At 40.3% G+C, this 25,844-nt stretch overlaps 1 protein-coding gene across 14 annotated transcripts in view; it reads right to left on the reverse strand.

Annotated features, from left to right (window-relative positions):
* The window catches only part of robo2 (roundabout, axon guidance receptor, homolog 2 (Drosophila)), a 260,511-nt gene that overhangs the window by 154,475 nt on the left and 80,192 nt on the right, over positions 1-25,844 (reverse strand). The window contains exon 1 of one of the 14 annotated variants that reach the window (XM_051397363.1): positions 3,422-4,095. The exons of the other annotated variants lie outside the window; for them this stretch is intronic. Coding sequence (XP_051253323.1) covers positions 3,422-3,476 — 55 coding nt within the window. The 5' untranslated portion in view covers positions 3,477-4,095. Of the gene's footprint in view, positions 1-3,421; positions 4,096-25,844 lie in introns of those variants that run through there. 14 annotated transcript variants of the gene reach the window in all.

Genomic DNA, 25,844 nt, shown 5'->3' on the forward strand with positions numbered 1-25,844 from the left:
TCCAGACTTGGCTGTTAAAATATCATAAGAGTTGACAAGCCCGCGTCACTGGTCAAGTAACACTTATCACTCTCTCACACACACAAGGGCCTATAAGCCGATTTTTATTGGACAAGAGCTCACCTCATTCTTTGTTCTCTGTTCATTTATTTCCTCTTATGATCACCACCTCTGTCTTTTCTCTCCACTCATTTTTGATGTTAATCAGAGAATAAACAGTGGTGCTCTTTGATGCAGAGGAAGGCAGCTTCCTTGACAGTGATGAGACCGTGGGAGACAGTACAGAGGATCTTCCTGTAGATCTCAGATGAGGGTTCGTCATTACTGCAACCCCATTCGAGCAAATGAACTGCAATTACAATAACGCTGCCTAAATGCCGCCAACTCAAGCAGAACAATCACATTTGGGACGAGACATCGCAATGGCTCTTACACAATGACCTCAGCCTGCCTCATCATTCACCTAGACTACTTTAATCTGGGCTTACATTCCATTATAGGGCAGTACTTTAAACCTCTCTCATTCAATCATGGCCATCAACAGAGCTGTTAGTCTCCAGGGTGATTTGGTAATAAAGCCTCATCCTCGCTATTTCCCTTTAAAAGATTGTGTTGTTAAACAACTCTTGCCTCAATTTTTAGATTTGATTACTCTCATTTTGTGTATCGCTCCCCTCCTCCTTTCCCCGACACATTCACAACAACTCTCGGGGTTTAAGTTTCTCTTGACTCAGCAAAACTGAAACCACAACCCTGCTGGAGGATAGAGAGCTGTACACTGTCTAGGCCCTCAAAGACCCCATGTGGCCATCTCCATAGCCTCTTAGACAGATTTAAGTTGGACCATATTTCAGCACCTCTCATGTGTGTCACCTAGGATGGACGTGATGTCACCAGCTCCTACATCAGACACAAGCATGCAGGAGATCTCAGAATAGCACAAGGTCAGGAGTGCATGTCCACTATGCAAAGCATGTTCTAATCCAGCTTCAAAAGCAGCACGATGGAGTTTAAGAGATAACCAGGCAGCTGCTGACTGGTGTATTCCTGGAAATGTCTTCTACTGCAGTCCATCAGGTTCTTAAATAAGTGTGGCAACTATGTTTTCAGTTGCAGAATCTTCTCTCAGGTCTCAAAACAATCCCCTGTCTTCCAACCCTGGCAACAACACGCAACACACACTCTCCCCCGATTCTATCTCCATCTCACCTTTTCTGCCCTCTCCTACACACTAGCAGTATTAATCACAGCACACTAAACAGTGACTGACGCCATTCACAAGGCTTGGCTTTGTTGGCAATGCTGCCCAGTGAATACAACTCCAGACCTTTTTGTCTGCCTAAGTGGACTCTTAGAGGAAGCTCCACCCTCTCCAAGGACCCTCAGATTACCTCTGAAAAGGGCTGGGTGATGGGTGGGTTCTGCAGGGACGGAGGTGGGGAGCAAGGAAGGAAAGGGGGGAGGGGGAGGAGGGTGACAGGCAAATGATTGGGAAGATCCACTGCTTCCCGGGGAGTTGTGCACCCTCTCCCTCTGGACTGCTAGCAATGCCATCAGCCATTGCTTAGCAACCAGTGGGTTTGGCTGAGCAGAGTGAAAGACACCAAAAAAAGGTAAAAGAAAGAAAAAAGAAAAAATATTCAAATCCCAGCAGAAAGGGGAACTTGATTTGCTAACTACAGAAGGCATGAAGACTGCTTCAGAACCAAAACTCGCAGCTGTGAAGAACAAAAGCGGGAGCTGACAGGTGAAAGAAAAGAAAAATGGGGCCTTTCAGGCACTTGCATTCAGTGACAACAAAAACTCAGCTTTACATACTACTAAGTTGTGCAAACAATACAAAGCAAACACATGTGTGAATCATCGCTCACATCATAGTGCTGATATAATGTCCCAGTATGTGACTGGTCAGGAGCATTATTTCCTCATTCTATGATTATGAGCACCACACTGTGCAGGCGTGTGTGTGTGTGTGTGTGTGTGTGTGTGTGTGTGTGTGAGAAAGAGAGAGAGAGAGAGAGAGAGAGAGAGAGAGAGAGAGAGAGAGAGAGAGAACGAGAACTGTGAAAAGGTGTGCCCAATTCAAAAGTAGCACTAAAATTCAATCACACAAAGGTTTATGCCTTTTAAAAGTGATATGTCTTAATCCCACCCATCATTCCACCAGTCACAGGTTGGACCAATCCCAATCACGATTTCCGTCACCTAAGCCCTCCTATTTTGATGATTGATGTGAGTCATCACATTAACTCTGCAGTTGAGGCTGTTTTAATTCCTCCATTAAACCAGTTCTCTTGTAGGCCAGTGAATCCAAAGAAGCCTTGTAAAACTGTAATAAATAAATAAAAAGATGCTGACTTAGCACTCAGCAGCAGATTGGACGAAGAGGGCTGAAGCTTTTGGCTGTAGAAATTAAACAGTATCAATCTCATTTGCATCATTATTAAAGTTTAATCAAACAAATGGGAATAATAAAGTGGGCACTGTCCCAGCTTGGATTTAAGCCGGCTTACACTACAATCCACAATCGCAGCACTGAAATCCTAAAGCTATATGACCACAGCTCGTACCATCCACTACAGTGCAGAGGCAGGGCGTTCACTACATATTTGCCAAGCACCTGCAAGCCAGTCAACCCACCCACAGGTCTGGATTACTTTCTGTTTAGACCACATTTGTGCCATCTGAATACACACAAATATTCAGGATTTGTTTGCTATTATTCAAAAGTCATTTAAGGAAATTCTCACCACATCTGCACTACAAATATAACCTGTAGCCACTGTAAAATAACCTAGGGATCATTCATTTTCAGAGATCTTTGCTTTACACAGACTGAGTCTCGAAGAGAAAAACAAATATTGAAACACCATGTTCTACCTGGTCATTTCTGTCATTATCATTTAATATTATTTACTACTTAAACACACAGGCTGCATGCTGCTGCTTCTATCTGTTGCACTTGAAGAAATCAGCTCATCTCTGCCCTAATTTTAACCTTTTGAAAGGAGACCCTTAGCTGCACTGGACAGAAGAATAATCTGTTGAATTCAGTTGCTTGTTCGTGTATTACTTTAATGTGTGCTGTGTTTAATAATAAAAAATGTATACCTGTGTGGCGAAATACATTTAATTTCCAACAAGGTTAGCCTAGTTATCAACAGTATTACCTATTAACTGCTGCACAGTTGCCGACTTACCAGTTCCTTTAATAAACAAAATTCGTGAATTAATCAAATGTTTTCCCTGCAAACCAGAGTCCAACAACAAATGTGCAATATTGCTTACAAATCAAAGCTGGTTAAAAATGTAAAAAAGTGCGGTGCCATGGGCAGTGTCTGGCACAGTCCGTGCAATGCAGAACTGACTATTTTAATACATATGTGAAGTTTTACACAACACCACATGTCAGGCAACTTACCATCAACTTGAAAATACAGTAATCCACCAACAAGGATGAACGCTAGCGGACCCATACTAGCATATTAAACATCCACGGCGGGCGCGCAAATCCTCAAACTGACTGCAGAAAAATATGTCCAAAAAGACAGGCAAGTCTGCTCCGTGTTTCTGGGAGTTGTGGAGAGGTCCTAGTTACTGACAAAAGCCAGTTTCAGTGTCCAAAAACTGAGAGGATCCATTTCAGAGTAGGTCACCCGGAGCTGCTCGGGGTGTTCATATCCAGCAAACCTTGGAACCAAACTCTCGGGCTTTTGAGTGTTATCCCCGCTTGCGCTTGCCCCTTGAGTTCATCCGCAATTTGCTGCTTATTTCTCCAGGATGACCAACTGCACAAGCCGAAGCCCACACAGAATAAATGTTAAAAGTCCACGCTGGAAAACAAACGTATGCTGCGCACTTCTTCTCCGCAGGTCCTCGGTTCCTTCAGGACGCGCGTCTCTGGCACGTCTCTCAAAATCTTCAGCGATGTCTCCACAGTTCAACACATGGATCGGCTCTGACTGGAAACCAGCCTTCAACTCTCATGTATTCCCAAAAAGTTGTTTTATCGCAACGGGAACCAGCTCCCAAAAGACCCATGTGCTTTGCCTGGGCTAAAGCGCTGTAAATGTACAGTCATACTACAAGTCAGATCATCCTCCTTCTCTCTCTCTCTCTCTGCTTCTTCTTCTTTTTTTTTTTTTTTTTTTTTTTAGTGTCAACAGCCCTGCCGCTAGGAGCGCACGGTCTATGCGCACCCGGCACAGCCCGCAGACCACCACACTGAAAGCCTGACACACTTGCACGAAACACAGAGCGGTAGCAGCGAGAGGGGAAGAGAGTGGTAGACTGAGGGGAAGGAAAGGTGGAGGAGAGCTTGGGGATCTCAGTCCAAATCTGTCTGTAGTGAATGAAGAAATGAAGACTAGGCTAGTGACCCCCTCTTTCTACAGGTAAGATGATCTTAAACTGAGATGTACCGGAGTGGAGGATAAACCCACATACACTCTGTTTACACACATCTGGATGTTTACTCGAGTTCATGTATAGCTTTACATAAATGTTTAGTGGATAGATTCGTTGTTTGTACACAACACTGATGGGTATTGGAGAGCAAATCTCATCTAGAAATATTAGGATAGTTTAATCAACTCATTTCTAAAAAATAAAAACACTTTAAAAAAAAAAAAAAAAACCCAACAGGTTGCATATGTGATAACACAAGACTAGCTTTTTATAAGAAAGAAAAAATGGAAAAGGCGAATAATGCAGATTAAAAAGTCTAATTTTCAATTTCAGAATGTGGTCATATTACTAATCAATAGGCTACATAGCTATATGGGCAAGAAAGAAGATGCTGAATAGCACACGGATGTTAATGTATTGAGATATTGAAGTGGAATTGTAAATATGATCTCTGTCAGAAATCAATGACTGATTGACCGAGCCCCTGCACCAAGATGAGGAGAGAGGCGGCCTCTCTGCATACCAATTCTGTATACAATATACAGACATGCCTTTTTCAAGCCAAAAGTGTGCAGACAAAGACAGCACACAGGAAAATCAATCCGATTTTTAATTATGGACAAATTTGGGCACTATGATTGGACACAGGAGTCAGGACCCATGCTGAGGCTGAGAGATAGAGAGGGGGTCTTGTATGTGGTCTGCACTACACTGCCCAGCAACCTTCTTCACGTTGTCTCACCAGTCTCTTGTAGAGTGAGCTATGAGCTGTGAGCTCCCCCTACTGGTGTCATTTATAGCAACCATCCAAGTGGTGTGAAAAGAGGAGACAGCATTGGTATGTAGCCCCAGCAGAAATGTTTCCTATGGTGAAACATAAATGTGCCATGACATGCATTTTTGTCAGAGTGAAGCAGATTTGATAAACACAACATCAGAAGAGCTCCTTCAACACAAAGCAATTTAACTGGTGTATTTTGTAACTAGATCATGCTCAACAGCATCACTTCAAAGGGTAAAAGTAAAAAAAAAAAAAAGACTAGACTACTACTCTATATTTCTTTCCCATTTCCCCACAGAGCACTCCAAATGCAAACAGGTTTATTATTTTATCAATCAGCTGTATGCAACATTAAATGTAAGATTCAGTGTGCCACATTTAGGAGGCTCTGTTGGCAGAAATGGAATACAATATGCATAATTAAGTTTTCAGTAGTGTATAATCACCTGAATATTGGAATTATTATGTTTTTGTTACCATAGAATGAACCTTTTATATCAACAGATGCCACATGCCGCCTTCCAAGTTGTAAAGACATGTTTCTACAGTAGCCCCGAGGTGACAAACCAAACACTGGCTCTAGACTGAGGCGTTTGTGTTTTTCGCGCTTTGACAGGGAGGGTGAAGCGAGAGAGTTGAGATCTGAAACTACACCACTAGATGCCACTAAATATTACACAGTGGAACTTTAACATCTTTATAAATAAAAGAAAGCAAGTATGGCGACAGAAACATAGAGATATTTCAGATCAGTCTAACAAGTTGGCCCCTTTTGTTTGTACCCCAACAGACACAACACTAGCAGGAGCACAACCTAAAAGACTTGGATTTCCTATTTTATGACTTACATCAAAGTCAGCCAAAGAACAAAGCCATCAAACTCACAGTATGTGCCCTGGAGGTGTTTGTGAAAACCATACTCTCAATAAAAAATATAGAGACTAACACCATGACAGGATGGCATAGGAAACCACTTCCATTGCCTTTAATAATAGCTTTGACTGCTCAGGTTTTGTTTTTTCTGTTCTTCTTCCGTTTGTTTGTCAAGCTGCTTGTTCAAGCTTGCCCTATAAAGGCCGCGCTGGGAACATGTTGTAAGTTTGCTAGCTTGCTCCCATTGCAGGCAGCGCTGTCGGCTGGCCAGACACAGTGATTTGTCTTCATATTTTAATATGTTTGCGAGCTGCATGCAAATGCTGTCTTCTTAGTGCCCCCATAGTGTCCTAGATTCTACCACATGCGTGCATCCAACACACACACACACACACACACACACGCTCACACACAAGCAGCCAAACAGAAATTTATTGTGTCATCAGTGTTGCTGAAGGTTCAAGGCAAATAAAAGACAGAAAAAAAGGGAACTGGAGAAAGGTAATTTACTAAGAAGGAAAGCACACTTCAAACATAAACAATGGAGTGTATGGCTTCATTGATGGAAAAGTAAGTAGAGTGTAATTCTCCCTACAGCCCAGCCTTTTATTCGCCACTTTCAATCACTGTATCTGTAGTGGAGGCAATGATATTCTGCGCATTTCTAAATATCAGCTGAAACTGGATTTATTTTAATTAAACTGGAGGCTATGTTTACTCAGGGCAAGGCATGTTACATAAAAATGAGATGGTGGTACTAAGCCATGGACTGATAACTCATGGACGCTATAATATGAGCTTATGCTTCATTCCGCTGTTGGAATAACATCACAGATCTTTTATTAGGGTGACATTCATAATATTACTGGCAAACAGGGTTTGCTGGGTTGATTAATTCTTTCATTTCAAAAACTGAGAGCATGCAGATGAGGTGTAACCACACATAAATAAGTGTGACGTCACTGAGGGAAAAGCAAAGCAAAAGTGGTGGTTTAGAACGACTGCATCAATAACACAGATGAAACCAAAGATATTAAAACATGGAGAAAAACATAGTCTTGTGTGCAATTACAACCATCTTTTTTTTCCCCCATCCCCTGCAAAGACCATTTGAGTTCACCACCAGATGCTGAAATGGATCATTTGTTTTAACTTAAACTAATCATGCCACAATTACTGTCACATTTTTGTGCAATTATGTGTTTTTTTATTGAATATAAACTGATAATCAATTAGATAATTCCTCATTATTGTCCTCAGAACATCTGCTCATTGATGGATCCTGGGTGGAGCCATTCATTAGGGAGGTTGTTTGGCATGACCCACATCCGTCCTCGTCCACTCCTCAAGTGACATGAGTTTAATCGGTCAAGTTGGTCCCCAAAGTCCACTGACTTTTGAGGCAAAATTAAGTTAAATAAGTTCTTCTATTAATATACAACAGGAAAATAGCAGCTTACAAAAAAATAGAGAAACTTTAAACCGTTTATTATGCTTTGCTGCACCCTCTAATTTTTCCTGTAAATGATTAAAGATTTTTTATTCAGTGGCTCAGTTTCTTGTGAGGCAACATGAAAATAAAGTGCTGAAGTGTTGTTATTTTGTTGTAGATAAAAGCACAGTGGAGGATCAATAGGGGGTCCCCAAGTGGAGAGTGTGATATCTACGAGACAATCAGCAGTGTGTGTGCAACAGCGGCGCACACACTGGGGGTTTGGAGACACATTCCAACAGAAACATTTTCTGCATTTTAATTGCATGCAGCTAAGGTCCAATTCAAATGCAAACTATGACTCGAACGCAGACAGTGACAGAATGTGTCGTTTCAGCCGAGCTGCATCTGTCTGTATGTGTGTGTCTGGGGGAGAAAGGAGAGGAAAGTGTTTTTAATTGTGAGCCAGGTCAGAGGTTCAGGTAGCAGCATCACTCATGATCAGATCAGAGTGGTATTTGGGGAGCTCTTAGCTGGATATCTTTCATTGCTGAGTATCCCCTTACTGGGTATGGGTCTCTATGTGGGGATGATTAGGAGCTGGAGGTGGGGGGCGGTGGGGGGCGGTGGTGTGCGGAGTGGGGGGAGATGTGTGGAGGGGTGATTAATGTAGATGTCAGTAGCGGCCCTCCCTCCTGTGCTCCCTCCCCAGCATCCGTAATGACACCTGGGGAAGGCAGAATGGGCCTACCTGCAGCCCAGGCTCCCTCAGCAGGGCATGATTCTTCCCCATGATCCTCCTCTGTCAGCAGTCCTGTCACTGGGCTCGGATCAGGCCCTTATTAATGGGCCTCTATGTCAAACATAGATATTAAGCTGTGCTCTGCTCCGCACTATCCTCGGCAATAACACCCACATAGGCACACACACTGACACAATCATTTCGGTACAATACAGTGACAGACACAAACACACACACAGCAACGTACAGCACCCTCATAACTCATAAACACATCACGGCATGCGCGTTAACATTCACTGAAATATTACTTTCTTATTTAGCAACTTTTACAGATTCAGTTCCGGCATGACACAGGGTCCATAGATCTATTAGATATCTATGTTCCCTGCTCTCCTTCCACTCTTTAATAAACACCCAAATATCACATTATGCTGAAAACGTGACAAACCTCTCACTATGATGCATTGTCCAACAATGCAAATCACGCTGCTCTGCAGTGAATAAGATTCATGCAGCTACAAAATGCTATATGACTACTGAGTAAGGATTCAGTAAAGTCTCTGTCCAGAAATGTGGCAAGCTGAACGCGAATACATCCTGAATAATGGTGGAGCCTCAGCCACTCGGACTGCTTTTGCTATTTGGGCTTGTGGCTTTAATATGATATATAGAACAGGGAGACATTTACAAGAACCCAAGTTTTTTGGAGACTTAACACAGCAGATCTGGATCTATTCAGGGCAATAAAACATTTAATGGAAGTCAGTGCCACACATGTTAAATTCTGTACTCTCTGATACTCCCTCAGAGGGGTTTTAGGGAAGAGGGCGGACCGATGGAGGAAGTATGGAGGACACGACACCTGAGCTCGATGCGGAGAGAGCCTTCTATCAGCGGGACATAAACTCTGTATGTAATGCATCGCCCCATCTTGCTCTGCGTTCACTGAAAGGCACAGGAAGTGAGATAGGGGCAGACTATCAAATGTTGCATTACTGAGTATCACTGTATAGGAACTTCTGCTTTTCACATTGAGTTCAGCTCTGTCATTTCCTGTTCTTCTCTCTTACTTTCATGTCAAGCAAAGTACATAATAAACTAGCTATCAGAGTGCTATTTTGTTTGCAAATTCATGTGAACATGCAGCTACTACAAGGCATTTATACAGGACACAATAGACCACATTTATGTGTAGCCATGGTTACTAAGGAAACTTTGTAATAAGTTGAGAAAATAAATTTGATTTTTCATTTAGCCAGTCGTTTTTTTTTCCTCCAAACATTTTCATGTCAAGCACCCCCACAATACAGTAGATGTACATTATACCCTGGAACCTCCAATTTTAGAGAATTTTAGGTTTCAACATTATATGGTCTTCATAATAAATCAATGATCAAACTGGGATCACTATAATATACAATCAATAAAAACAGCCAACTCTATTTCTTCCCTTGTTGTTCCAACTTCCAAAAACTATTATAAAAGTTAAAATATTATATTGCTCCTGTTTCTGGGGATCCCCTATAACCCACTCAAGGACCCCTGTTGGTCCCTGGACACCAGATTGAAAACCACTGAATCATACATCTGAAAAAATTAAATATGATGCTGCAGCAAAGAAAATGCTGTGCTTATCAGTGCCGCACTAATGACTAATAAGAACAGTTATATTTAGTCCTGTACACAGGCCTACAAACTCACAAATGTCCAAAGAGAACCTATAAAATACGGTATGAGATAAGTTCAGTTGCAGAGAATCCAAAGTAAACTTTATAGGATGATCTGTCTCCTTCCTCCAATTTTTGTCTATTTTATGTCAACCCCTCTTTTCCTCCCACTCTTATTAGATATTCCAGCCCCACTTCTTCTACCACATTCCTGTCATTTATGGAATTTCCCTGTCTAGGTGAAAAACAGCCCACTCCCAGGGTCCTGAGAGCTGCAGCTAATTAGCTGGCCTACTTTTTCCTCAACATAGCCACTTTAATCTGCCTCTGTGGAAACTCATCTCAACTGTCATCCCCCACCTAGGGCAGAACTTGATAACAGGGTGTTAGTCATTGTCATGACAGGACAGGGTAAACAGTTTGCTCCAGTGAGCGATGGGCAGCAGCCGCTAATGAGTGAGAAGTGAATACTTGAGCTGTGACGAGTCAGAAGGGAGGGAATAAGAGGAAGGGAGGACAAGAGCTTCTCAAGTATCTCTCCAACCTCCTTATCAGTTAAGACATTGTCCTTCCTCTCCCCAGTCCTCCTCCTCAGACCCACAGCTACAGACATCATTAGCAAAGCTCTGAGCAGGCTGTGTTTCCTCTGGTTTGTAAATCCTTTGCACAACTGACCACACTATAAAGACCGATAGGACTGATTTCATATTTGGCGTGAGGAAACCCACTGTGTCAATCCTCTATACAATGGTCTCTTTTGGGTAGAAGCAAATAAGAAAATTGTAGCTATTTTTTATTACCCCTGCAGGAAATTTTGAAAGGGCCACAGTTGGTCTCGTAAACACCCAAGTAACCCAAACTAATGGATTTATTTAAGCTACCAACATCATTTATTCATGGTCATTGCCTTCCCTCTAATTAAAAACATTATTGCAAAGAATCACCAACTCTCCTCCCCAAGACTTGGCATTAACATCCCCAGTCAGGGCACAATAATTTACAACAAGTCTTGTTGGGGAGAATAAAACTTTACAAGACAGGAAGCACAACAAATTTAAATGTCTGAGATGCTGATTGTGTAATTATGAATACCATTGTTTTCTCACATGCTTTCATCCTTGTAACAGACAGTATATGCACTGTATAGTGTTTATTTTGTGTTGTTAATGAGAGGAGAATGAGATTATTTTGGAAAGTTTTTCAGATCAGTTGGTAGTGTTACTATGATTGGCAGAATTTTGCATCATGTCAGCATATGTGCTAGTATATCCACTGTGTACATTTTCTGTCCTATCTATAATTGGTTGTGCTGACACATTGAGTAAGTTGCATCTGCATTACTGCTCCCAAGCCTTGTTTGTTATTATAGCCTATACTGTACATATGAATTTGTCCATTACTAAAAAGGTTTTTTTACTTATTGAGCGCCATCAGCTATTCCTGTTTAATATCACTGAGAGATCTGCTTGTATTAGCTGCTGTAAATATTTCTCATTCTTTGTTATAGGAGGCTGAGTAGGTGCGAGGAGGAACTAAGAGTTTAATTAAACCTCCTTCTGTAGCGGTGGCATGTGATCAATAAACTATCTAAGGATTGCTAGAATATCCAGTGGTTGGAAGTCATGCAATTTATTTTCTGCTTTAACAGGTAGCAAAAGCACAGTGGAAATCACATTATACTGCAAGTTTCATAAAGGTAGTGTCTCTCTATCAAAGACAGTCTTTATTGTATTGAATTACATTATATATTGGATGGCATGGCATATTATAAAGGTGGTCATTTTTTCTGCCCGCCCTCTGCAAATTGGTATTGTAAAAATAACTTCTGGTTTGCAGAGACACTCAACCAGTCACGAAAAAAAAAAGACATGCTGATTGAAGTCTTCTGTACTTACTTTACAGGCAGCTGACAATCAGAGGTCTGTGATGGAGGACTGGGGTTCTAGTAAGATTTTGGGCTGCAATCTTACTCATATGGTTAAAAATAAGACATAAAAGTTTATCCTACAGTCACTCCATTTGTCAATGTCTCCTTCAGTCTATTTCCACTCTGATTTCTTACTACATTCAACAGCTTTGTCATCTGACTTTTTCAAAATGTGTCCATTTGCATGTATTAATGTACTATGTGTGTCTGTATTACTAATAACAAAAAATAAAGTATTATCTTTAATATAGTTTTAGCATTCAACCCAGTAGCTGGAGAGTAAATATTAATGCTGAACTTTATAATGTACTTTTTGCATCAAAAGCCCATTTTCAGGAAACACGAAATGTGTGTAAATGGTTCATAAAAATAAAACTCTTTAATCTGCTAAAAGGCAGTTTCTTTTCTGCACACAGTCAAGATTACACTCAAAATATGTACCCCATTACACTCTCAACTCTGCACTCACTTTTGGAACAGAGCCCAGAATTAAAACTGCTCCTCTCAACACTTCTCTCGTCCCTACTTAAACCTTTTCAATCGCCGAGTTCCCTCCGTACACTGTAAACTGGCTGTAATAGTGACTACAAAAACAATATTACCCCGTCTCGCCTGTCTGCTTTGCTCCTTACTTTCAGTCAGGTGTTAGGAGGGGGAAAACATTAATCTCAATATTAGGGTTTTGGTAACCCTGTGGCCTGGAACAATTTGAACATCTGTTGTCCCCTATTGCCAGAGACTTAAAAATGTTTTTCATGCTTTAGTCTGCAACGTTGTGTGTAGAGCATAGAGACGTGAAACTACCTAGGACGAGTTGCTGTGTTTGTGAAGAACAAATAATCACAGCAGTAGCAAACCCACTTGATTGCATAAATATAATGCATATCAGAATTTTAGACGTTTAGTCTCTCATGTATCGATACCTTTTGCACTGCCCGTGACCACTCACTGCATTGAATAAAAAACATCGACTCTAAAACTGAGGGGTATTCCACTTAAACAGACAGACCCGCCCCTGTATGTGTGTGAGTGCTATCGACAGAATCAATTGAAAGCAGTGGACATCAGAGGTTCAAACTTAATTGTCCCCCAAAATGGAAAGTGATTTAAAGCCTTAGGTCAGAGTCAATCCCAAATGACACATTAGGGCACCCTTTCCCCATGCTCAATCAGGGACACCATGACCCTTTTGGGGGCAGAAAAATATCCAGACACTGAAGGGAGGGGGGGGGAGCCCGGGCACCCCAACCGCCATAAATGCCTCAATGTCACCAATCTGGGCTGAGTTATAGTCCGACACAGATGATGCTGGACACGACTGTGCTAGCCTTTAATTATTTTTAGGCATGGACTCGCACACATACACACACAAACACAATAAATGCCTACAAGCAGCAGGTGGTGACATTTAAGAAGGAACTGGCTACTCTAGAGATAGAAGATAGATAGTCTTTTTTTGTAAATGACAGTTACATGACAAGAGGATGCTGCTCAGCTGTATCGCTCAGGCTAAGCCCTCCTCAAACCACTGATCTGGTAATAAAACAATGGAGGCATGTAAGTGGATTCCACAGGGTGTAAGTGGATTTCACAGCTAGCAAGTTTCCACAGCTACTACTAACCTGTGACCTCTTTCTGTGTTTGCTAACTGTCTCCCACAAATAATTCTAACCGCCCTCGGCAGAATGAATTACACAGACAGTATGGATCGTCATAGTCTCTTCAGGCCCTAATGAAACTGGGCTTGTGCCCCTGACATTTCCATCCACCCCCCAGGGCCAGGACTCACACGGCCGCAGCCTCGTACCCTGGCCTTGCCACTTCACACTCTAATTGCTGCCTCATAAGCAAGCACCACAGCAACAAATCCAGTTAACGACAGTGGCATATTGATCGGTGGCAGGCAGGCAGCACCCCTGTCCTTAGATATGGGAGGAGGGGCAGTGTGGTTTTTACAACCTGAGGGATGGCCTGCACCCAATAAAGAGCAGGTCCCTGTGACAAAATAAAAACCAAAAGAGGGTCAGAGTGATACAATTACCGCTCGGTGGCTCTGACCCTAACTGTAGGTGAACAATAGACTGCAGGATGATGGCGGGAGTGGGGGGCAGAGAAGAGGGGGCCCTCATTATAGAGGTAGGCCGAGAGACCTGTTCAATTTGCTCCATTAATGAGCGCTGAAGAAGCACTTTTACGCTGTCCCAACAGAGCCATTATAGGCATGGTCTGAGCACTGAAGAAGTCAGATTTCGTACCATGGCACAAATACTGCCGGCAGCACTGGGACATTAAGCCAAACAGACCTGAAAGCTATGAATACACAAAGGCTGTTCAAATAGCGTCCTATAAATCCATGATGTCATCAATCCAAAAATGCTGCATTGGTACTTAAAATGTTTTATGGTCACATGGCATGTTAATCATAATTTCATTTTATTTATGGTGTTTTATTGTAGTTTAAATATTGTAAACAACTCCTAGCATGTTATACAACGTATGCTGACTGGTATTGCAGAACTTTGTGTGTTTTATGCAGCATGCAGGACGCCTAATTGGAAAATGAAACAAAGCATATTAGTCAAACTACTCATTTACATACTAGAATGGCACGAAGAAAAGGCAATGCTGCGTTTTCCTCTAATTTATTTGTGCGGCAGGGCACAGAAGAAGGTGATAGAATGAGGCCAAACAATGAGAAGCTTAGTGAGACTGTGATTCTGCTTAAATCTAACATCCATCAAAGATGTTATTTTTTACTGATACTGTACATTGTACAATCACTGAAGCTGGTAAACATCAAAGTTGTAAGCAATCATCAAAGAGCATTTTTGCACATTCTATAATCTGTTTTAATGCAGCACTAAATTACTGTTCCCCGTTGCCTTTGTTGTCTAATCTGGCTTACTTTCAACCCACACTGTATCATACAGTTCCTTCCTCCAAGAATAGCTCTTTTTTTAGTTCTGAACAGTAACAAAAAGAGTAGATGTTGAATCCCTCTTTTATTCCAGGCACATTGCAAATTCCACTTCAAACATTTGTTTTACTTACTATAGTGACTGTGTATCCACCATTGTTAATGGACAGTTTTTGGATCCTTCTTCTCCAATTTGAAGTGTCCAACAAGTGTAGATTGAGTCTGTTCATAATGTAATGTTAAATATACATACATTACGATAATAAAATGGGTTAGTGGGTTTCATTTGAAATGGGTCAAGGGCTCACCTACTATAGATTGTGTGTGCAATGCAAAGTTAATTACTACTAGAGAAAGAGAGGAAAAGACATCTGGTTTTACCACAAAACTACAAGGAGGCCACATCTGGACGAATTAAATTAGATGCTGATTCCTCTGGATAACTCTCTGTTGTTACAACATAAACCAGACTCAGCACCATTTGGTTTTTGGCACCATCGCTGTGTAACAACTCCCGCCTCCCTTCACAGTGTTGATCCACACAGAGTCTCAACTGCTATGGTCCAAGCACTTCTGAACTGTCTGCTGATTTTTTGGCATGAAGAGATAATCATAAAAGTTTCAAATTTGATTTCAAATTAACTTTTGGCAGATGGTTGGTTACTGATTAGCAGCCACACTTTGGAAAAGCATGAAGTTGTCATCCTAATAAATTATTTCTACATAAATTATTTATTTGAAAATGTATTTACATATATTTAAGATGACTCAAAATAATTAAATACAGCATAAGGTTTTGTTGATGTTTACAATATCCTGTTCAGTGGTCTAATCAGTCGCATATACTACACTATGTGGGAATTTGGGAAAGGAACGGTTTGCTTCCGCTGCCTTTGCTTGCTATTGGACGACATTTCCCAGATTCCATCTCTGTAGCCTCTTTGTAGCATGTTGCATCTCCAGCCTGGTGGCTGATGGCTCTAGCCCTATGACAGATGCCCTGTAAGTACTTTAGTTCAAACAAAGATAAAGTCTAGTCTAAGTCTTGGATGTGCACTTTCAATTTGTATATACTTTATCAACACTGACTTGAAACATCAGACATAATCACCTTAATGTAAGGTTGGCATATGAGCGAGACAGACATTTTTAAATAAACAATTATACTGGGAAACCGGCTTTTGCTTCTCCTTCTTCTCAGTGTTATACCCTGCCCCCCACTGTTACAAGCCTTTCATTCTACTGTAAAGCCCCAAAAATACAGGATATAAACAGTGGCACACAAAAACTGTGGACAGTGTGTGTGGACAAAATCAATTTAGATGCTATATTAGGTGGGAAGCAGCAATTAAACATGATTTACTGAAGTTACACAAGAGTTATCAGCGCACTTTTAATTATGTAATACTGTTACGCCCTCGTTATGCTATAGGAAGATTGAATGCAGTCACACTGCCCATAATACGCAGATGCTGTATTTTGTTTATTCGCAGCGGCAACGTTTGCTGAAAGGTGAGTTTGCAGCTATGGTAATATGCCGTTCAGCCATAACATGATGACCATCTGGGCACCCTGGTGGTCATAATGGTATGCAGCCCCATTTTCTGACACCTTTCTATCAGAACCAGCATTAACCTTTTTCAGCAATTTGAGCTACAGCAGCTCGTCTGTTGGATTGGACCACACGGGCCAACCTTTGCTCCCCACGTGCATCAATGAGCTTTGTTCTCCCATGACCCTGTCTCTGGTTCACCACTTTCCTTCCTTTGACCACTTTTGATAGGTACTGACCACTGCAGACCGGGCACACCCCACAAGAGCTGCAGTTTTGGAGATGCTCTGACCCAGTCGTCAGTGCCCATTTTTCCTCCTTCTAACACATCGACTTTGAGGACAAAATGTTCACTTGCTGCCTAATATATATCCCACCCACCGACAGGTGCAATGATAACCAGATAATCAGTGTTTTTCACTTCACCTGTCAGTGATCATAATGTTACGGCTAATCAGTATATTTGTATTTATATCTGTTCATATATATATTTGTCATTGCATATATTTGCGTTTTGGTTTATTTGAATGTAATGTACTGTAAGGCACTGTAAGGCATCTCTTTCCTTGTTTTGATTTACAGTAAACACAAAACAAAACGGAAGAAAGAACATACAGTACACAGCTATAAATTATAAATGCATTCCCCGCAGGAGTGAATTATATTATTAACTGAGAATGGAAATAAAGCCAAACAAACAAAATCACAACGCAGTCAAATCGTAGTGAATACACTCTGCCTGACTCAAATAACCTACTTTCAAAAATGATAGAGAAATAAATTAGCTGCTTGAAAACTCGTGACTGGCCACGCTCACAGTGTTGCTACTGTTGGCGTGGTTGGTGTTGCGGCCTTCTCGGAGGTAAACAGAATGAGTGTGTGGGCATGTGGCCTTGGGTCAACAACGTTATTTGGATTTTACTACACTGTTGTGCATTGCTGCTGGCCTTGAGACTTTACTGTGTGCCATTACGGTCTGACACATAAAATCGAAAAGGTCATCTCTGCTCTAAAAGCGTGAGGTTGTTACCTTTACAACAGAAAGAGGGACAAAGATAGAAGAGCGAGAGAGAGAGACAGAGAGAGAGAGAGAGATAGAGAGGGAGAGAGAAGGTGATAGAAAACATCTATATTTGCTAACTTTAAAAACAAAAAGATGTAAGGTCAGGATCATCAAAGTAAACATTCGATCAAAATGAGTCTATTCATGTTGTTGTTTTTCTTCCTCTGGAAGTCTATTTTATTGATGTTGTTTGGAAAAGAGCCTATAGAATTTGTTTTGTGCACCTTAGAGTGTACTAGCTATAAACTGGAAATGTCTATACAGTCTCTGGTGTTACATCAGATTGTAATTGTACTCCCACTATCTTCAGGATCAAAAAACGGATATAAGAGAAAACAAGAGAGGATGTGTGGGTCAAAAGGGATTGCAACAATTTAAACGTGGTGAGCAGTTTGAGTTGAGCTTAATGATTTCTGTGAGACAGTGTCATCCAAACGCCTCATAGAAAAAGGACCTGTTTTAATAAGGCCCCTTGTTCTGAAACTACCTATTGATTTTCACTGTGGCGGGTTGTGGGGCAGTGACCTGCTCTGGTTCCTGGCTCCCACAAAAGCTAAATTGAGCCATTTAGAAGCTGGGTCTGTCTTTAGAGACTCCGGTTCAGCACTGACTCCCCCAGCCAATTTATTTCCATCAGGTGTAACTTTTTTTTTTTTTGGAGCTGCAGAATTTCACCACAATGGACCTGCTGCTGAAGATCTTGGCACACAATTTTCTACTTTCTTCCATCAGTCTCTACTGAGTTTGGGTCTCACCTCTTTGCTTTATTACAGTTCAACATTAGACTTATAGCTCGGACCCAACTGCACTGCTACAATGGGGCTGAGTTTTATTTTTTTTTCTTCTTCAAAATCACAATCAAGTATTGTGGCCAGCAAAAAGTTGGAGGAAAGTTGGTATTGCTGCCACCTCCACTCACAGAAGACTGTCAAATCTATCGGCCCTCTGCAGCTGAAATGCACTGACTGGCTGACTTGACAAACAATGCAGAGAGTGCAAAACAGCCAACGGCACGGAGGTAGCAATGTGACACGGACATGATGAAGGAATGCACATGCCACTCACACACAAGCCTGGTCACAAAGTATGCATGCACAAACACACGTCCCTTGCATGACACATATCAGTACTAATTAGGGATGGGTACTAATGACCAGTTTTTAATTGGTACAGCATCCTGATCGGTCAAAATGTTACAGTTGGTAGGCATTTTCAGTTTGCCCACCATTAAACTGATGTTTTCCCAACATGGAGCTATTCAGTAATGATGATGCATTCCTTGGCATTGCGATATTGTTGACAGTAGTTATAGGTGACAGGTTAAAATGATCTGCAGATTAGGCCCACTGAAAAGCAAACACAGCTAAGACTATGTATGTTTTTAGCAACTTTGTTGTGTAATGGGGGTAACACTGGAAACCTCCTTTGGATTTTCTGGGCGAACTTGCTGCTGCTCTGCTGCTCAACCGTCAAAGCAGCTGATCCACTTCCCTGCCTCAAGCCGAGCTCATGTCATGGCATCCCTCATCATCAGACAGAACAACATCAATTATTAACTTTTTGTAAAGTAACACGGTCAGTGTAGACAAAACGTTTAACCACTAATGTCAACTTTAGCTAGAACAGCTAGCTGTGGTCGTCTGACAATCTTCGGGCACACATGATCCTCAATCTGAAGCAGAAGGATGGTTTTCCCTGTACCAACCATGTGTAAGCTACAAAGTCAGTCATAGTCTAGATCTCATACACTAATTATTTCTTGCTCCTGCTGAACAACAATTAAAAGTGTGTTGTGATTACTTTGTTGAAAAAGAAAAATCAATGCAATGTCAATATAATCCTAATTATTGGCATTCCTTGAGATAACCACAGCTGTGGTCATTATATACCTCTGTAAAAAAGTAATCAGCCAGCTGTATCAGCAATCTTTTTTATTATCTACTAATAATGTTAAGAGGTGGATGAAGTGCAAGTAAAGCTTACACTACTATTTTAAAGAGCAACAATTTGTGTACAAGTAACCACACGTGTTATAGGAAGGTTACAACATTAGAAAGGGTTGTTCCATTATGAAAGGTTCATATTAGCTGTCTCTACATGCCAAATTCCATATCAACAAAGCGTAGGTTGTAGTGTGTGTGCTGTAAAAGAATTGCAGCAGCATACTATTGAAATCCTGGTCAGGGATCACATACAAGCACATAACGTACTTTCCATCTGAGTGAACTCTTGCTGAAGGAGCTAAAAAGATGAAAGGAAGCAGAGAAACCGTCACATAAATGATCTGAACCGGAGATCAAACAAGAACTGCTTTATGTCATTTCCTCGATCAAAGTTGGGAACAGATCCAAATATTTTTTCTCTTTTGAGAAGGCCTGAATAGAGAGTGTAATTCAGGTTAAGAGAATGTGAATACTGTGCCATAGGTCCCTCAAGTTACAGTGTACATGAGGATATCCGAAAAATCATGAAACAGTGCTTGAAGGCAGAATGAGAAAAGCTGATATGAAAGTAAGAGGGGGGGAACATTCAAGGTCACCCTCGTTCTTTTCCCCCACGGCTGAAAAACATTTCAGTGTACAGTGTTGCAGCACATTCATAGCTCAAACCAATTTTACCAGAGGAATCAATATGGCTGAAATATTGGGCTTTTATGAGTTGCTACATTCAGCTGGGGGCTGTGTGAGCGGAGTAATGTGTTCAGCTAGATTAGATTTAAACAGCCTAGACATTGAGAAGGGGTGAAACAAACTTACAAGGGAAGAACAAAGAGGAGCACAAAGGCTATGATTATTTTAATTATTGTTATTACTATTATTATTGATTGTGACATCTATACGGTCCTGGGGCTCATGAGCAGAACATTTAGTGGTGGCATAGTGTACACTGAGAAGGAACTTGTAGTTAAAACCTATTTGATGATACTGTGGGGGAATTGCTAATTATATGACTTTAAAGAGATGGATGCCTATTTTACAGTGGTGGTGCTTTAAGCCTATACGCAAAGCATAATTGATTGTTATTCATATTTTATGTTGTTTAATTAGATAAACACAGGGCCGATATTTCCTTCTGCTATTCATTATTTATTGAAGTCTTGTTTTGCATGTGTCAGCATATCGCTGCAAGGATTGCTGCTTAATGATTCGTGGAGTTTGCTATATTTCTTTACATGTACCTATTTGCCAACTTCTCTCTATTAGAAAGATATCAACAAGCCACACAACATAGCTGCATTTCGCATAAACTATAGTATTTGTATGCGTCTTTGGACAAATATATCTAATCAGCATTTACAACCTGCACTGTATCTCCAGCGTCTTTGGGCCATCATGTCTTTACAATGTGGTGCAGGTGGTTCTTGTGGTTTCTGACAGCAGCCTCTTTGAGACCATAAAGTCTCAGAGGTGTGGAAAAGAACATCTTGTCAGCCACGCTGCCACAGAGCCACTGCTCAGCCAGTGCCTGAAAAGAGCAGCTGAGGAACCCATTACATAGCCATAGTGCCAGGGAAAAGGGTGGGCCACTGGGGCCCCCTGGCAGTGTTACAGTCATTAATGCCCTCAATTTGCCTTAATGGCTTTCTCAATCCCAGCCCGCAATTCCATTCGTCCCCATGCCAGACTGTATTTCGTCTCCTCTCACTGCCTGTAATTAATCCATTCATCTCTAAAAGATCCGATCAATGCTGTCTGGAATGAGAGCTGCCATGCCATGGGAATAGTACAGGAGAAACATGCAGACCATGCTTCGGTCAAACAGTGTTTGCAACGCTATAACTGATTGAAAATCAAATTATTGACAAAACACATAGTAACTGCATATGGTACCACATTTACTATGCAACATTAATAAAATAAAACATGGAAATAAATGTTGTTCAAAGATGATATAAAAACCCTTCAACACTTGGATACATGTCCGAACTCCCACAGTGAGCTATTACAGAACTCAATAGGATCATACAGTGGGTATTCCTACTGGAGATGATTTTTCAATTCCAGTCTCATCATATTACTTTTCCGAGCTAAATGTCATGCACAGTATATATAAAAAAATCCATTTCCAATTTATGTATTTTAAGGAGACGAGATGCTGTGCCGCGGGAGTATACCATATGAAACCAGTTACCGTCATATCTATCATGATGTTTTTGTGAAAGGAAAGCTTGTTAGAAGTACATGTTTGGGTTGTAATTGATTCATTTTGTGTAAAAAATGAGAAGGCTCAACATGCGAATGAATGTGCATGTACTGGTGTGTATCTGTGTGAGTGTGTGTTTTTTATGATTCAGAAATGCTGGCTGGCAATCAGGCAACACAGGCCCTCCCACTGACCCCACTACTAAATCCCCCTCCTTGGTCTGGCCTGGGATCAATAAGTAATTTTTTGGAGCTGATTAGTTTGCAGCAGGAAGGTGGTCACTGTCTGATCTGTCCTAAGGATATAATCAAGCACTAAAAAATGGCATTATTGCCACTGCGATGTGAGCAGGGTTGGTGTAATGGTATGATGTGATTCATGTTTAATTTGAGCTGGCTATTATGGACCATGATGCAAAAAAAGAGCAGTTGAAGCTCTGTAGACCTGACTTGGAAAAAGAAGCATTACAGCCATTACAAGGATAAATAAATGCCTTTTGAAATTAAAAGAAGCCAGTAATAGCGAAGGATGCTTTTGATTGGATGTTGTTGCTTTGATTTGTAAACGGTATTATCAGTGGAACGCAAAGTGGAAAGCCTGTAAGACTACAGTAAGAGCTGCAGTAAATTCTGCTGTTTTTATCCCTGAGAGGCTGATCGTGATGAAAAGAAATGAGCATAGAAGGCATAAAAGAAATGTGGGGCTCAGATGAATTCCTCACTTCTCTTTGGATGGAGCGTGCCCATCATTTTTGTATAATAAGCCTCTTCCAGTAAAACTGCTTTATCACCGTTCAGAATTATGTGCTAACTAAGCTTATTCATCAAACAGGAGTTCCACAGTAGTAAGAGACTGGTGTTAAAATCTGCAGTATATGGAAGATCACAATATATTAACTAAAAGTAGGACACATGCTCCCATGCAGATAATTACATGCACACTTTTATGTTGTGGTCACCTAATTCAAACAAACATATTCAACAGTGCAGCCTTGAGACAAAAAATGTAAAAGAGTGAAAAGTGGGACATCCGTGTTCACGTTTGTATTTTTAACACACTTTGTGTGGTCTTCAAATGCTGCAATCAAATTAGTCGATCCAAATAAGACAATGAGGAAGTTCAGTCAGTGTTTACAGAACTGCCAAAAAAACAAGGTTGCAGAGAGGATTTACTTTAAGTTGGATATGAACAAAATATCTGATACAAAAAAGTTACTTTTCAAGATCTCACCAAATAAATAAAACTATTTTCCTCAGTTCAACTTTAAACAGGCCAGGCTCCGCCTAATTTTTTACAATATGATCCTGCCAAGACTCAGAATGCTTTTGGATATTCTTCATTTAGATACAAAATATACTTCAGACATGCTCCACATTACAAACTACTTCTCATTCAAGTTGGTATTTTTGGCAAAGAGTGTTTTTTTGTTGTTGAACTGTATCTGTTGCACTCTCTTCCTAACAGTAATGTATTCAAAAGCAGTGCTACATTTTATTACATAATCCTTGTTTTCCCCTGTTTTTATTGACTGTTCTCTTATGATCTGTGATCATGTACAATTTTTTTTCATTTAGGGGCTGTTATACTGAGATTGTTTTGTCCATGACAAATAGCAATACAGAAATTAGTGGGTAGAAAGTATAGTAGTTATATACAATTATTTACAAAAGTACTAATAAATGAAAACAATAAAACCATTTACAAAAGCAGAAAGATTCATAAGAAGATGAAGTTCTGAGCAGCATAAGCTGTGGTTTGGTATTTGCTTGAAATAGAGTGATGAATCAATCCATACATTCATGTTTCAAACCAAGCATATGGTACGGAAAGGTGTTTAATACATCTGTCCTTGCAAGCTGCTGCCATCTAGGAAGAGCTGCAACCCACACAAATATCCCTTTAAAAGGCCAGTGAATCTCCTCTAATGGGTGCCATGAACTCTGAGTACCATGATCTCCAAGTGACATTTCTCTTCTATGAAAAGCAACACAGTGATACTAAAAGAAACCAGACGCACAGCTTATTCAAGAGGCTTAAAACACATATATTCTGAGGATTTTAAAGTTCAGTACTCAAAACCAATCTCTGAGTTTCAAGTATTGAACCCCTAGGCCCTTGTGACTGGGATTGCTATACGTTTTCCCTCTTCTGTTGAGCTGCAATGCTGAGCTTTTTTCCCTAGAGTCTCATGATGGTGGTCATAAATTGAGGGTGTGTTTAACAGAGAGGTGGCCAAGGCTGTCGCTATGGTTCTCATATTTTAACTTAAATGCAGGTACACCCCAGATGAATTACAATCTAGCCATTAAAATTATGTTCAAGGAAAAGCTCTAAGTTTAAGAACATGGTGTTAGTCAACCAGTTAGGGAAACCTTTTAGTTTTCTTTCTGCTTTTTCTCACTTAACACACATGGCAAATGACTCATTATTTCAACTTAAATGATTTATTAGACCTAGCAGGGAAAAACTGAAAAACAAAAACAAAATAGTCTGAAAAATCAATCATTTCTGCAGCACGCGGAAATAAAAACAATGTTGGAAGGTTTAAAAATGCTTTTACTCAATGATGTCTGCTGTGTGAGTTCCATATCTTTTTTTATATTCAGTCACAGCAGAGAAGGAGAGGGAAGGAAGTGTGGTACATTTAAAAACAAAGTGATTTTAAAGACAAAAGCAACAAGCAAAATGTGCCCTCTACTGGATTCAGACAGTAATGTTTACAAAGGAGGCCAGAGAACACATTTTACTACTACAGACAGTAACAAATTATTATATTTTATTATCATTGTGTGAATACATAAATGATGCATTCAGGTTTAAGACATTCTGGATTTCTCTAACTGTACAAAATGTGTCCTGTGACAAAAAATGACCATACCTGAGACAAATGAATACAACTGTGGTAAAACAATAGAGACAGAAAGCGTCCAGGTTGCACCGCAATTGTTCCCTGAATGAAGACAAATGGCCAGCTATAATTTTTGACAAAACAATCCCAACCTAAAGAACAAAGAAAGGACTATTCAGGTAAGAGGAAAAGCTTAAATCTGTGTATACTGAGGCCAGGATTCAAAAGACTCCTGTTACATCACTTGTAAATCAATATATCAAATCAAATCAATAATCGAGTGAATGCATTTACAATTTATAGTGTTCATGTTGCTATATGCTACTTGGCTTCACATACATTAGAGGACACGAAACATCAATGTCCATCAATGAATGTATCATATGCACTTTACTTTCACTTTGTGTTTGCCCCCTTTAGGTTTGTGACAGACTCCTGCAGTTTATAAAAAGCATTTTCCAGATAAAAGAGACATATTGGTGCTCTGACTAATGGAGTATGTCATGTTGAAGAAAGAGTGTATTATCTTTCTCTAAACATGAGTCACTGCAGCTGCAGGAATATCAAAAAGCTTCATTTAGATAAAAAATATACTTCAGTCATGCTCCACATTAAAAACTACTTCCCATTCAAGTTGGTATTTTTGGCAAAGAGTGTTTTTTTGTTGTTGAACTGTATCTGTTGCACTCTCTTCCTAACAGTAGGTTATCTTTCATGTGTGACATTACATAGGCTCTGAGGATGTGTGTCAGCACTACAGGCTTTAAAACTCTCTACTATTCCTTACTACAGTGCTTAACAATCATCTCTCCACTTATATTCAAATGTATTCAAAAGCAGTGCTACATTTTATTACATAATCCTTGTTTTCCCCTGTTTTTATGGACTGTTCTGTTATGATCCGTAATCATGTACCAAATTTCTTTTTTAGGGGCTGTTATACTGAGATTGTTTTGTCCATGACAAATAGCAATACAGAAATTAGTGGGTAGAAAGTATAGTAGTTATATACAATTATTTACAAAAGTACTAATAAATGAAAACAATACAACCATTTACAAAAGCAGAAAGATTCATAAGAAGATGAAGTTCTGAGCAGCATAAGCTGTGGTCTGGTATTTGCTTGAAATAGAGTGATGAATCAATCCATACATTCATGTTTCAAACCAAGCATATGGTACGGAAAGGTATTTAATACATCTGTCCTTGCAAGCTGCTGCCATCTAGGAAGAGCTGCAACCCACACAAATATCTTGGAAATATCTTCCCACTTCCATTATGCCTAAACTGAATTTAAAGATAAAGCAGCATATTGTTTCCTGACTAAACTTTTCTTTATTGTGTCTACGACCAAAACTAAAACTGTCCCAAAACTGTCCTCATTTAATTTGATGATGGCTTGAAAAAGAAACCATGAATTTAAAAAAGTGAAATACATTGTCTACATGATATAGTACATTACAAGTAAGCAGTATCTGTGGGCTGTTTCTAA

This window comes from Dicentrarchus labrax, unplaced genomic scaffold (genome assembly GCF_905237075.1).
Source record: "Dicentrarchus labrax unplaced genomic scaffold, dlabrax2021, whole genome shotgun sequence".
Classification (NCBI taxonomy): domain Eukaryota; kingdom Metazoa; phylum Chordata; class Actinopteri; family Moronidae; genus Dicentrarchus; species Dicentrarchus labrax.